This window comes from Orycteropus afer, unplaced genomic scaffold, assembly GCF_000298275.1.
Source record: "Orycteropus afer afer isolate SDZICR_OR568_19922 unplaced genomic scaffold, OryAfe1.0 scaffold00289, whole genome shotgun sequence".
NCBI classification, from domain to species: Eukaryota; Metazoa; Chordata; class Mammalia; order Tubulidentata; family Orycteropodidae; genus Orycteropus; species Orycteropus afer.
In genome coordinates, this window is record NW_006921876.1 from 1,219,474 (window position 1) to 1,234,676 (window position 15,203).

Here is a 15,203-nt window from a genome sequence, read left to right on the forward strand (position 1 = left end):
CAGCCTTCTGGTTAGCAGTCAAGTGCCTTAGGCACTATGCTACCAGAGCTCCCAGACAACGTATAGCACTGGACAAGTCTGCTACAAAGAACCTCTTTCAAGTTCTGCGGTGCAAAGATGTCTCCTTGGGGACTAAGGTGCACCTGACACAAGTCATGATATTTTTAATCACCTCATATGCATGTGAGAGCTGGACAATGAATAAGGAAGGCTGAAGAAGACTTGATGCTTTTGAGTTGTGGTGCTGGTAAAGAATACTGAAAGTACCATGGACTACTAAAAGAACTAACAGATCTGTCCTGGAGGAAGTATAGCTGAAATGCTCCTTGGAAGCGAAAATGGCCAGACTTCATCTCACTCACTTTGGTCATGTTGTCAGAAGGGACCATTCCCTGAAGAAGGATGTCATGCTTGGTAAGGTGGAGGGTCAATGAAAGAGGGGAAGGCCTTCAACAAAATGGATTGACACGGGGGCTGCAACAATGGGCTCAAGTATAGCAAGGATCATGGAGCTGGCTTGGGATCGGGTGGTGTTTTGTTCTGCTGTACATTGGGTCACTGTGAGTTGGCAATAACTCGACAGCACCTAACAACAACACATCAACAAATGAATGTTCCAGCAGTTTTGCTCCATCCACACACATCCACTTTACTTCAAGGAGGCAGTTCTTCCCCAGTCTTATTCTGAGTGTCTTCCAACCTAAGAGGCTCATTTTCCGGCACTATATCAGACAATGTCCCGCTGCTATCCATATATTTTCAGTGGCACATTTTTTCAGAAGTAGATCACCAGGTCTTTCTCTGCAGTATGTCTTAGTCTGGAAGCTCCACTGAGACCTGGTGGTATTTGAAATATCAGTGGCAAAGCTTCCAACATCACAGCAACACACAAGCCACCATAGTACAATGATCTGACACGCAAGTGGTGGTCCTAAACTATAGGAACTGATTTTTGTTCCCTAAATTTATTAACATCAAATAAGTAAGATTCATTAGTAACCTTATATTGAGATATTTAGGTTGCACCATATGTATTTCTGGGACTATTACTCTTTTCATTTCAGTTGCTAAATTGTCTACTCAGTTTCAAGTTATTGTAGTCTGCATATGTTACATGCACTTCAGGTAAATTCAAGTTGATGTATCTTGAAACAGATGATTGTTAATTTTTTAAAAAAGGATTTGATAAGTTATATGTATTTGGAAGACATGACAAGATTAATGCTGAACAGAAGATTTCAAAGAAGGCAAAGTCAGTTATTATAATGAAATGATGAAATGTGCAAAGACCTAGAGTTAGAGAACTAAAAGGGAAGAACATGCTTGGCATTTCTCAGACTGAAAGAACTGAAGAAAAAATTCAAGCTTCGAGTTGGAACATTGAAAGATTCTATGGGAAAAATATTGAATGATGCAAGAAACATTTTTTTTAAAAAATGGAAGGAATACACAGAGTCGCTGTACAAAAAAAGAATTGGTCGATATTCATCTGTTTCAGGAGGTGACATATGATCAAGAACCAGTGGTACTGAAGGAGGAAGTCAAAGCTTCACTGAAAAAATTGGCAGAAAACAAGGCTCCAAGAATTGATGGACTACCCATTGATATGTTTCAACAAATGGATGTCCCCCTGGAGGTACTTACTCATCTATGCCAAGAAATTTGGAAGACAGCTACCTGGCCAGCTGACTGAAAGAGATCCATATTTGTACCCATTCCAAAGAAAGGTGATGCCAGAAAATGTGGAAATTATCAAACAATATCCTTAATGTCCCACTCAAGAAAAATCTTGAAGGTAATTCAAAAACGGTTACAGCAATATCTCTACAGGGAACTTCCAGAAATGCAGCTAGATTCAGAAGAGGATGTAGAACAAGGGATATCACTGCTGAAGTCAAGTGGACCTTGACTGAAAGCAAATAATACTAGAAAGATACTTAGTTGTGTTTTATCGGCTATGCAGAAGCATTTTGATTGTGTGGACATAACAAATTATGGATAATGATAATAAGAGTGGGAATTCCAGAATACTTAATTGTCCTCATAAGAAACCTGTACATAGACCAGAAGGCTGTCATTCGAATAGAACAAGGGACTCTACATTGTTTAAAATCAGGAAGGAAGTGTGTCAGGGTTGTATTCTTTCACCATATTTATTCAATCTATATGTTGAGCAAATAATTCAAGAAGCTAGACTATATGAAGAAGAACATGGCATCAGGTTTGGAGGAAGATTCATTAACAACCTGCAGTATACAGATGACACAACCTTGCTTGCTGAAAGTGAAGATGACTTGAAGCACTTACTGATGAAGCTCAAAACAGTATGGATTATATCTCAACATAAAGAAAACAAAAATCCTCACAACTGGACCAGTAAGTGGCATCATGATAAATGGAGAAATACTGAAGTTGTCAAGGCATTCCTTTTCCTGGGATTCATAATCAACACCCATGGAAGCAGCAGTCTAGAAATCACATGAAGTATTGCATTGAGCATATCTACTGCAAAAGACCTGTTTAAAGTGTTAAAGACTGAAGTACACCTGACCCAAGCCATTATCTTTTCAAAAGCCTTATATGCATGTAAAGTATGGACAATGAATAAGAAAGACAGCAGAAGAATTGATGCCTTTGAACTGTGATATTGGTGAAGAATACAGAAAATACCATGGACTGCTAGAGGAATGAACAAATCTGTCTTGGAAGAAGTGCAGCAGAAATGCTCCTTAGAAGTGAGAATGGCCAGACTTCGTCTCACCTACTTTGGTCATGTTATCATAAGTGAACAGTCCCTGGAGAAGGATATCATGCTTGGTGAAGTGGAGGTCAGTGAAAAAGGAGAAGACCCTCAGCCATATGGCTTGACACAGTGGCTGCAACGATTGGCTCAAGTGTAGCAAGGCTTGTGTGAGGATGGCGCGGACCTGGGCAGTGTTTCATTCTGTTGTACATACGGTACGAATGAGTGGGAGCCAACTTGATGGCACTAACAACAACATCTACTACACTGATGTGACCTCATTAACATAACAGAGAAACTGCTTTTCCCAAAGTGGATTACATTCACAAGTATAGGGGTTAGGATTCCAACCAGGTATTTAGGGAGGGATACAACCAATGGAATTTTACTATTCTGCTTACATCTGTGTACAAAATGAGGTATGTATAAAATTTCTAATGCAGGGATTAACACATAGTTGGTACCAGGCATGGTGATAGTCTTTCCCTGTTGAGGATTTAATAAGTCTTATTCATAGAGTGTCCTTTTTAGTAGAGACAAATAGATATGCTTACTTCGGAGAGATGGTAGATGTACTTACCTCTTTGGTTAACTCACCTAAAGGTCTTGGCTAATTTTTTCACTTCTTTACGAAGCCTTCTTGACAACCCTATGGAATAGTGCATACTGCGCCTCTCTGCTGCCATCCCCTGCCACACGTACACACACACACTCACTCACTCACTCACTCTCAGCCATGTAGTCGATTTTGACTGATGGCTACCCATTGTGTGTCAGAGTGGTACTGTGTTCCATAGAATTTTCCATGGTTAATTTTTCAGAAGTAGATCACTCAGATTTTTTCTGAGATGCCTCTGGGTAGGCTTGAACCTCCCACCTTTCAGTTAATAGACGTGTGTTAACCAATTATGCGACCCTGGGACTCCACACCCTCATATATACTCTCTTAATCCTCCTTATCCTACTATATTCTTTAGTATTTTCCATAGTATTTATCACCTTCTAATGCCTGAGGTACTTGACTGCTAACCAGAAGACTGGCAGTTCAAACCCACCAGCCACACCTCTGAAGGAAGATTGGGCAATCTACTTCATAGTGATACTGCCTCAGAAACCCAAGGAGGGGTCACTATGAGTCAGATCCAACTCAACAGCATTAAGTTTTTGTGGTTGTTTTTTTTTTAACATTATACTTGTTACTGTTTGTCTTCCTCACTAGAATGGAAGCTCCAGAAAGGTACAGATGTCTTTGTTTTGTTCATGCATTTATCTCAAGTGTTTAGGATGTTGCTTGGTGATGTTTGCTGAATGAATTAATCCTGTTTCACATGTGATATAATGGAGACATTCAAGAGTTATGGAGCATCCAGTGTCACATAAATAGCCTGTAACAGAGCTGGACATAATACCACCAGTTAAAACCCTCCTTTCCTGACTTTCAAGTTCAGTGTCCTTTTCATTAGTCTTCCTTTCTGTTCATTCAACTTAAATATTGATGCAGCCTGTCAACGTTTGGTTGCACTTAGAGAAACCAGAAGCCATATAGGTATGTTATCAACTGTTTTGTTATTGAGGGTCTCTAACTGTTGCTAATGTTTTTCAAACCCCCATGTTCTCAGCCTAGTATTTTGCAAAAATTATTTTTGAAGAGTATTTATGGTATTTGTAGTCTGTGTGTAGTATATAGTTAATTATGAGTCATATGGTTATACTAACCATAAGAGAACATCCTGACAGTGTTTCTATATGCGTATTGGTATGCGCTGTAAGAATGTCCAGGTGTATTAGTAAAGCTAACAAGGGGCAAGGTTGTGGTGGCTTGTTGGCCACTGCCAGCTACCCTGAGGGAACAAGTAGTTGGACCTGTGGGCTCAGGACCATGGTCACAGGGGACATCAGACTCAATTGGTATAATATACTACACGAAAACATTGTTCTACATCCTACTTTGGTGAGTAGCAAGTGGCCATCTGGATGCAACGATGGGTCTCTCCTTGTTCAGAGCAAAGAAGAATGAAGAAAACCAGAGATGCTTGGAAACGATTAGTCCAAGGGATGGTAGACCATGCAATCCTCAGCCTGTGTGACCATGAGACCAGATGATACCTGGCTATCACTGTCAATCACTTGGAAGGGGATTGGTTCAGGAGATCCTGGATAGAGTGGGAGAACAATGTGGAACAAAATTCAAAATCATAAGAAAAAGACCAGGTTTGCTCGTCTTACAGACCTTGGTGAGACCCCTCTAGCCATCCTTCAGGTCTGGAACTGAACTCACTCCTGTGGCTTCCAGCCAAACAATAGACAGACATATGGGGTGAACATTTACATCAGGGAGATGCACTCCTTGGAGCCATCAATCATGGGAGAACAGAAAGGCAGTGTTTGCACAGGGAGACAGCTCGGGGCAGGAGTGCATGGGAGGGAAGGTCACAAGGAAGTGGTAACTAAGGGGAGGAAGTGGGAAGAGAGCTGTTACATTGTGAGGAATTGCACTCAGCGTCATGAGACAAAATGTGTATGAGCTGCTGTTTGGAAGATAAATTTGCTCTGTAAACTTTCACCCAAATCACAAAAATTTGAAATAAATTTTAAAAAAAAAAGAAGAAGAAGAAGGTCCTGATGCTGTTTGTACAGTGGGACTCCCTTGAGATGATGGAGACAGGGCAGTAATCAAAATAGGAGTAATTGGCAGAACACAACCTAGTCGCAGAAAATTTAAATTAAAATCTTCCAGCATCATCCCCACATTATTGGAAAGTTCTTCTTGGTACTAGCAACCTGGTCAGCAGATGTTACTTCTCTCTTTTTCTAAGATATCAAATGTATTTTGATCTGCCTATTTCCCTGGTGAAAATTTAGCTCAAAAAACACATACCAGTTTAGGATGTCAGAGATGGTGAAATACCTATAGTCATATTCTGAAACAAGTTTGTGGATGAAAAACATTAGGACTGTTCAGAAATAAGTTTATTGGTATATTACGCTCTGGTGGCATAGTGCCTAAGGCATTTGGCTGCTAACCAGAAGACTGATTGTTCAGACCCACCAGCCATTCCTCCTCAGAAGGAAGGAAGGTTGGGCAATCTACTTCCATAGTGATACCTCCTCGGAAACCCAAGGAGGGGTTGCTGTGAGTCGCATCCAACTCAACGGCAGTGAGCTTGGTGGGTTTTTTGGGGTTTTTTTTTTTGTACATACTACTTTTTTTTGTTTTCTTTTTGCCTGTTTTGTTAGTTGTGGTAACAAATTTGTTAAAATGTACTGTAAATTTTGTTCCTCAGGTGAAATGAATATTAGGATTTTTTAAAACACAGTTATTAAGCTGCAGAAATTTAAGAGAAAAATGTTTTCAGTAGCTATTTGTATACAAATAGAATTGTATGTGAAATTTTTGAAAAGAGGACAGAACACCCCAATGCTATATAAAATTAAAAATCCATAAGGCAAACCAAGATATAGTTTGCTAACCTGTCTTACATAGATACATATATTTGGATGTTAGGGATAATTATGAAACCTAAAATCATTTAAGTATATACAACTTTTGAAATATCCTTATAAATCTAACTTCTGAAGATCTTTCCTATATAGATCACTAGTAGAAGAATATTTTACACCAGATTGGTGTAGATATTATATGGCTTCTAATTTAGATCTCCAAGGAATCACTGTCAGTTAGTTACATTATCTTTGAATATGAATAGCAGTGTAATAATGCCTGTGTCTCGGAAGGAAGAAGGGGCAATCTACTTCCGTAGTGATACTGCCTCGGAAACCCAAGGAGGGGTCTTTATGAGTTGGGTCCAACTCGATGGTACATAACAACAACAACAATTCCTGTGTGCTAAACTAGCGAATGGTAACCATTTTCTTGCTGTATTAAGTGGGCTTAGAGGGTGAAAGCTAGGATATAACATGTCATGTTTTATTATAGGACATTGGTTAGTAAAACAGCTGTCACTAAAATTTGGAGAAGGCTATGGCTTTTTAAACTGGAAAATTCCATTTTGATTTAAATGCAATTACTATTAGCCAGGGAAATTGTTAAGAGCTTGTACTGGGAAAAGAGTCTGTGAATCCCTTAAGATTCCTGACATTACTTGAAGACTCTGCAAGTCAGTTTACATTTATTTGGTTAACTAAGTGTTGTTGTTATGTTGTTGTTGTTATGTGCTGTCGAGTCGGACCCAACTCATAGCGATCCCTCCTTGGGTTTCTGAGGTGGTATCACTACAGAAATAGATTGCCGGACCGTCCTTCCAAGGAGTGGCTGGTGGGTTTGAACTGCCAGCCTTCTGGTTAGCAGTCAAGTGCCTTAGGCACTATGCTACCAGAGCTCCTTAACTAAGTCTAAGTATTTGAATTTAAAATTGATTTTATTTCATCATTGTAAAATATAATAATGAAACTTGTTAATTGGTGGCTTCAGAGAATTTGTGATTATTCATTTAATTGTTTCCTTTGCCCTATTATGTATAATTCCATGTTTAAATGGTGCTTTCAATATTTTAATAGATTCTGTACAAAATATCCCCAATATGCTAAAGTTTGAATGTTCTACCAATTGATATTAACGTAAGTTTAAAATAATAAATGTGCAGTGGGCCAAAAGTGTCTTTCTGCAGTGTAGCTTCCATAAATAATGAACTCCGAAAACAAATAGCTCTTAGAAACTGGGACTAAGTGAAAGTTTTACAACTCTTTATTACATTTTAGTTCCTTCTAAAAAAAAAAAAAGTAAACCAAACTCACAGCCGTCCAGTCAAATCTGACTCATAGTGACCCCTTCTTCGTTTTTTTTTTTAATACCTAACAAATAGGCAATCACTTTCTGAACATTTAGAGTTTAATTAATTGAATGTGCTTGCTATAGGATTAAAAATCATTACTAAGTTTATAAAGAAAAAATCTGAAAAATATCAGTAAACACAATCATACCAATATAGAGATGTTAACATTCTTAACAGGAATACTGAACTATATATAGGATTGTTTTTTCCTGTGTGGAACCGTGTTTTAAAATGTAGTTTTTAGGGAAATGGTGATATAGCAGAAAAATTACTTACTTGTATATTGTTTCAAACTTCAAATTTGAGCTTCCAAAGGGAAGCTGGGAATTGACTTCCCTTAGGTGATCTGCTTGACCTGCATCATCTCCTTTCTTAGTGAGCTGTTTCATAGCAGCACATTGCTGTGGTCTTTTACTACTGTCAACATGGCTGAATCTAGTTCCATCAAAAGGCATTTGAGAAACCACTTCCCTTTTTATAAAGTCATACATGTTTATTACAGGTTAGAATTGATGAGTATTTTGAGGTTAAATGTAGAATTTTGCAGTCTCATATATTGGTAGACTTGCCATCCTTATCTAATGTCTGCAAGGCTCTGGCATAGCATTATCTCTTGCTGAAAATACATATTTTATCTTGTTTTACGGCTGTAGACATTACATAATATCTATAACCAAAAAGTTTTGCTCATGCTGTTCGTACTCTCAGCAATAGAATGTCCCTTAAACATGTCCAGAAGTTGTTATTTATTTCCTGTGAAAATAGTAGAAGTCATAGTTCTAAAAAGCATAATTTGGTATAAAAACTATTTAAATCTAAAGTACAGTTATAGGCTAGTAATGTACTTCTTTTCCATTAGTATCAGAAATAAATAGATAAATTGTCTAGGAAAAGGAAAAGACCTGGGGTATTTTGGAATTGTGGCCTTTATCCATCTTCTTTTTATTAAAAGTTTCCTATTGAAGCATAGTTTATATATACAACAATATTCACAGTGTGAACATGCCTGTCAAGTAGTACCTGGATTAAGAAATTACACATCCATATTATTGATAAATGTTTGGCTTATTTCCATTTAAGAGCTGTTACAATTAGTGCTGATATGAACATTCTTATACTTTTTTGTGTATGAAATTAGTACACATCTCTGTTGGGTGTATACCAATGACTGAAACAGCTGGTTCATAGGATAGCCATATATTTAGCTTTAATTGATACTGCCAGTTTTCCAGACTGTTTGAACCATTTTAAACTCTATTGTTGTTGTTGTTAAGTGCCGTCAAGTCAGATCCAACTCATAGCGACCCCTCCTTGGGTTTCCGAGGCGATATCACTACGGATGTAGATTGCCCATCCTTCCTTCCAAACTCTATTAGCAGTGCTTAAGTCCCTGGACACTGCAAACAGTTATTGTGCTCATCTGCTAACCGAAAAGTTGGGCATTCCAGTCCACCCAGAGGCACCTTGGAAGAAAAGCCCGGTAATCCACTTATGAAAAATTGGCTATTGGGAGCCCTTTGGAGCACAGTTCTGCTCTGACACATACGGGGTCACTATGAGTCAGAATCAGTTCAGCAGCCATTGGACTGGAATGGAAGCATTATTTAAGCATTCCAGTTGTCCCACATCCTTACTAACACTTGATCTTGACTTTTTTTTGTTGTTTGTTTTTTCATTTTAGCTATTCTGATGGGCTTAGCTTTGTGATTTAAATTTATATTCCTTAATGATTATTGAGGTCAGTAAAAAACCTTTTTATTTCCTTGTTGGCTATTTGGATATCCTCTTGTGAATCCTCTTATTCAAGTCCTTTGCCCTTGCTTTGTAAACTTTTTTTTTTAAAGAAACTTTTAAAATAAATGTTGTTGTTATGTGCCATCAAGTCAGACCCGACTCATAGCGACCCCTCCTTGGGTTTCCGAGGCAGTATCACTACGGAAGTAGGTTGCCCCATCTTCCTTCCGAGGAGTGACTGGTGGGTTTGAACCGCCAGCCTTCTGGTTAGCAGCCAAGTGCCTTAGCCACTATGCTACCTGATAGTCTGTCAATTTTATTATTATTATTTTTATGTCCTTAAAAATGATTCATTTTCTGGTGGGAAAAGTATGCATCAAAGAGACCTGGTGGTGGAGTTTTTAAAGCATTTGGCTACTAACCAAACAGTCAGTGTTTTTGAACCTGTCAGCTGCTCTACAGGAGAAAGATGTGGCAGTCTGCTTTTTCTGTAAAGATTGTAGCCATGGAAACCTTATGGAGCAATTCTACTACTCTGTCCTATAGGGTCGCTATGAGTCAGAATCAACTCGACAGCAGTGGTTTTGGTTTAAGTATTCATCTTTTAGTTTACTTAGCACAGTGTTTTCCTACTACACAGAAAAATCCCAACTAAATTAATGGGGTTCATGAACGGGTTGAAAGTGATTGGTTTTTCAGCAATTTCTTTTGCATTTGAAGCATCCTAATTATGAAAATGCTATTATTAAATTGGTAAGTCTGCTCTGCATTCTTCATTAGAATTTATAGTGTGTAGGATTGAGCCTACACTTTTAATATAATGTTGGCTTCTGATCATCTAAGATAGTCCAGGTGACAGTCAGATTAAAGATGTCATCCGCACAGGACCTGCAGATCTAACTGATCACCCAAGTTGTTGGGAATGTCATCAAGTCCTTCCTAAAAGCCAATGTGCTGCTAGTCTCTGCTTGGAAATCTGCTATTGGATTTTTTTGAATCAGTGAGGCTAATGTAAAAGTATATATACTTTTAGGCTGTTTGAAAGGCAGTATTGTACAAACTGACATAAATTCTAAGATATTTTCCTTTGTGAAGTAGTGTAACATCTAATGTATGAACAAAATCTTCATGCAGTCTCAAGAGGTTATGCCTTATTTGGAAATGTGAATAATTGAGCTGCGTTTTCTTTATCTAAGGCCTAAGGCACTTGACTGCTAACCAGAAGGGTGGCGGTTCAAACCCACCAGCCACTCCTCAGAAGGAGGATGGGGCAACCTACTTCCCTAGTGATACTGCCTCAGAAACCCAAGGAGGGGTCGCTGTGAGTCGGGTCCGACTCGATGGCACATAACAACAACAACAACAACAAGTTCACACTACATAAAATAATGTTGTGAAATACTAAAGAAGATACTTTCTTTTAATATTTTTATTGTGACTGTTGATGAAATGAGTATGTTTCTTGGTTTGGGATTTAATTGTCTTGTATTTCCTGTCCTAAAGTAATGCTTTGCTAGTTGAGGATCACCTTCCAATTTTACACGATATTTCACCAAACATGCTTTTCGGTTCCAAAGGGAATAGCTAGAAGTTTTGCTGTGGATTCTAGGCTTGGTAGTCTGAGGAACAGAAAATAGATACTCTTCTCTGTAGGCTTTTCTGTGACCCACCTGGCATCACATAACAAATGTCTTTAATAAGAATTTGGGAATAGGAAAAGGTGTTCCATGCAAGGGGCAAAGTGCAGTGGCGTGTTGTCCCTGCCCTGAAAATAAGAAGGTACTACTTTTATTGGCTAATCAAATAATTGGTAGGATAAATTACCTTATGCTGGATCCACAAAAAAAAAAAAAAAAAAAAGTGATTCAAAATTATCTGACCATTAGGTTTACTTAGAAACAGATACAAAGGAACATAAATGTAACCTTCTTAATCTTCTACTTCTTCCATAGGTAGTATGGGAAACCTAGATAAAATGGCAATTAACCCTGTGGTTTGTAGATGTTTCTACTAATTGTTTTGGAAAACATAATTGTTTCCCATTTGTTCTTCTGGAAACACAGAGCTGTAGTTCTTCAAACTGTGTAAATGGTCAAATTACTTTTTTAGTTTTCAAACTGAATTGTTTCTTGAGCTGAGAACTCCTTGCCAGACTTCCCCCTGCAGTATATTATATCAACTAAAATAAAGCAAATCAAAACAAAGCAATAACAACAAAAACATGCCCACCATAACCTACATGTAGGTTTTTAGCAGTAAGGAACTGTTCCTGACAGATGCTTAGCCATTGTCATGTGAACAACTTTGTTGTAGTAAACATAAACAAGAGTTGCACTGTGGAGCTACTGGAACTGATTGATCAGACTTGAAGAAGACTCATTATACCTTAGGAGCTCTGATAGTGTACTGCCTGAGGCACTTGACTGCTAACCAGAAGGCTGGCAGTTCAGACCCACCAGCCACTCCTCAGAAGGAAGGTTGGGCAATCTACTTCCTAGGGATATCACCTTGGAAACCCAAGGAGGGGTCGGGGTAGCTATGAGTCCACTCCACAGCACATAACAACAACAGCATTATACCTTAAGCAGCTTGACTGCTTAGGGGAGTGTCTGTTCAGGTGTTGGAAGGCTCAAAGTATATGGTACTGTGGAGGTTAGGAGGCAGTTGGTTCCCTAATGCCTAATGCCATATTTTATAGTTCATTTTTAATTAGGCTATCCTTTGATATCTTCAGGAGCTCTGGTACCGTAGTGCCTAAGGCATTTGACTGCTAACGAGAAGGCTGGTCCTCAGAAGGATGATAGGGCAATCTACTTCCATAGTGATACTGCCTTGCAAACCCAAGGAGGGGTCGCTGTGAGTCAGATCCAACTTGATGGCAGTGGGTTTGTTTTGTTTCGTTTTGTTTTTTTAATATCTTCAGTGTTACTTTTTTTTTTAATAATTTGTTTGTTCCTTTTCTTTTAAGTGAGTCATGAGATAGGAGCAAAAAAAAAAAGCACTTTAAGGACTATGAAACAACATTTTATGAGATTTAATTTATGAATACTCTTGAGCCAGCATTTGCTAGCATAAAAATTACCTTCAAATGTATTTTTACGTAATACATATAATTAATTACTCTTATCCTATGTTCCTTATGTTTATAAGCTATGTGACAGTATCGGATACTACTTACAGAATTTCATTGCTTGAGATCTGACTTTGTAACTGCTGTTTTCTCTGTGTTTTTGAATTGAAGATCTAAAGTGGGCCCCCTGAAAAGTCTTGAGAGGGACAAATTAAACATCAACATAATCAAAGTCCCAAGATGATGTGAGGAGTGGTTTGGTTTGTTTTGTATTGTTTTTGTTCTTTGGGGAGAGGAGTCTCTGGAGTGAGACATCTCTTAGAATGTTAGTATTTATCTTTTTTGTTTCTTTTAGGTTAATGTTTGAAATTTATTAAACAAGTTGAGTAAAATAGGAACCCTGCCCTAAGGACTTTCCTTTTCCTGCTTAGTGGAAAAGCTGTGATTTATAAAGTCACAGCATAATGAAATAAAGTAATAATGAAAAGCCTTGGGCAGACTGACTGTAATATATTTTAGGCAATTTACCCAGGTTGGTTTGTTTAATTATTATTTGAGGTTGGGGGGAGTCTTATCAGAATTTTCATTTCTAATAGTAGGATCCTTCAAACTATTTAAAGCAGCTCTTGCTTGCTACTGTTGAAAATAGGCTCAGATGTTTTTCTTTAAGTCCAAACCATTCCTTTGAAGGCAAATAGATGTTTTACCCTTCTCTTCATTCAGTAAAAGATGATAGTTAAGTGTAGTCTTAGCCAGTTCCTTTCCTCTTTGCTTTTAAAACACCACATTAAGTGGTAGATTTGTTTTTTGACTGAAGCACACACCCATATCCACCCTTTCTCCTTGGACCTGGTTCAAGATTTGGAGAGAAGGGTTTGTTTGGGGGCGTTTCCCTTGTCTTATCTCCGTGTGAGCATATGCTAGGGTTGAATTTATTTTGACCCTTCCATTTTAAATTTGGAACTGAAAGAAGAGTTTAAAGTACAACCAGAGAAGGAAATCTGCTGAACTTTAGACATGAGAGATCCAGGGAGGAAGGTGCGTACATACATTCTGAAGCTTTCTCATGTCTCATAGAGTGGCTTTTTCTAATGTATATAGATATTTGTAAGCTAATTACTGTTCAAAGGGAAAAAAATTAAAATTATGTAGAGATCTATGTAGCACTTACATTTTGTGTTTATGTGCTTAATTTTAGCAGTAGTGCCTCAAGTATTCATAATTTTGAAACTTATAGCAAAGTAGAAGTAAATTCTGAATTTTTATTTGAAAGTTATGGAAACACTTAGAATGATAGGTATTTAGAAGAAAACAAAAGTGTGATCTGTGATTGATCTTCAGGGGGAAAACTGAAAGAAGTGTATTATATATTTTAAGCATTCCATCATTTTGTTTTCTAAAGCATCAAGTAAAGAATTACAAATGTTATTATTAGATAAAAGTCACCCAGATTCTCCTCAGAGTTGAAAAGCAATTCTCTCTTCATTGATGAATTTATCTTTGTCCAGAAATTTCAAGCACAGTATCTTGCATATACAGTAGACTGGATTGATTTCTTTTTTGACTGATCTTTTCCAGAGCCTGGCCCAACTAGAGAATTTGTGCAAACAGCTATATGAAACAACAGATACAACCACTCGACTCCAGGCAGAGAAAGCCTTGGTTGAATTCACCAACAGCCCTGATTGCCTGAGCAAGTGCCAGCTACTCCTTGAAAGAGGGAGTGTACGTAAGATTTGGAAAATCCCAAAGGATAATAGAGGCTTAGGAAAAGAGATCCTGGTTTTAATTTTGGGGATGGATTGTGATAGTTTCTGTTTGTTGATTCTTCTAGATGTCCCTGTCTTCTTAATTTCACTTTTTAAAAGCACCATACCTACCAGGTAGGCAAAAAAAAGTCCATATATCCTCATGAGGAAACTCTTTGAACATATATTTTTGTCCTGTCATTTTCATCTTTAATCAAATTTCTAGGACTCCTCTTCTGTTTTTAATTCCATGCTACCTTAAAAGATCCCCAGACGTCTCTGTTTTTCCTTCTCTATACCACAGCTGCTTCTTGAACTGTCTTAGATGTCTAAGAAAAAATTACCTTGACAATGAAAAGTACAGGAAGTTTTATGTGTAAAAGTGGAATTAGAATCTCTTCCATATGGCATTGGACATTAAAAATGGCATTGCAATGATCAAAAATAATACTGCAATTCTGTAATTGGATTAAAGTGTTAGGTTTTTTTGAGGGGGGATAGTCTTGGGAAGGATAGGATCCCACCAAGATAGCATGAAAGGGTATTGCAAAAATCAGAATACCAACTAGACTCTAGAATCTAGCACTGTACTTCTTTAGACAAAGTGGCAACATAATCAAGTCCTCCTATTTTTTTTAAAATGCTTAAACTGCTTTTCATGCATGCTTACCTATTACCCTGTTTGACAGATAAAAAGGAAGAGACCAAGAGAAAGTACAAGTATTAGCTATAATTATTATCAATGTGTTGTTGTTGTTATGTGCCGTCGAGTCGGCCCTGGCTCATAGCGACCCCTCCTTGGGTTTCCGAGGCAGTATCACTATGGAAGTAGGATTGCCCAACCTTCCTTCCGAGATTATCAATGTAGTAAAGGTAAAAATAGAAATGGTAATGTAGTAATACATCCTGGACAACAGTGAGTCCCTGAAGAATTGATTACTGAAAACTTATTTACTAAAAGGCATCCTTAAAACTAAAAGGAGATGTGAAAAAAATGAAGAGTTAATTTGTTGATAGCATGGAATTCTAGGTAGCTTCATTTTAAAATTTTCATTAGTATTTTACAATATTGTTTATGCAGCAAAAAGAACAACTTATATTGGTTAAAAATTATC

The 15,203-nt window shown here is 37.7% G+C and overlaps 1 protein-coding gene across 1 annotated transcript in view; it reads left to right on the top strand.

Moving 5' to 3' along the window:
- Positions 1 to 13,357: 13,357 nt before the first annotated feature.
- The window catches only part of XPO7 (exportin 7), a 38,124-nt gene continuing 36,278 nt past the window's right edge, over positions 13,358 to 15,203 (top strand). The window contains exons 1-2 of the mRNA XM_042782303.1: positions 13,358 to 13,378; positions 13,919 to 14,065. Of these exons, the coding sequence (XP_042638237.1) occupies positions 13,358 to 13,378; positions 13,919 to 14,065 (168 nt within the window). The remainder of the gene's footprint in view (positions 13,379 to 13,918; positions 14,066 to 15,203) is intronic.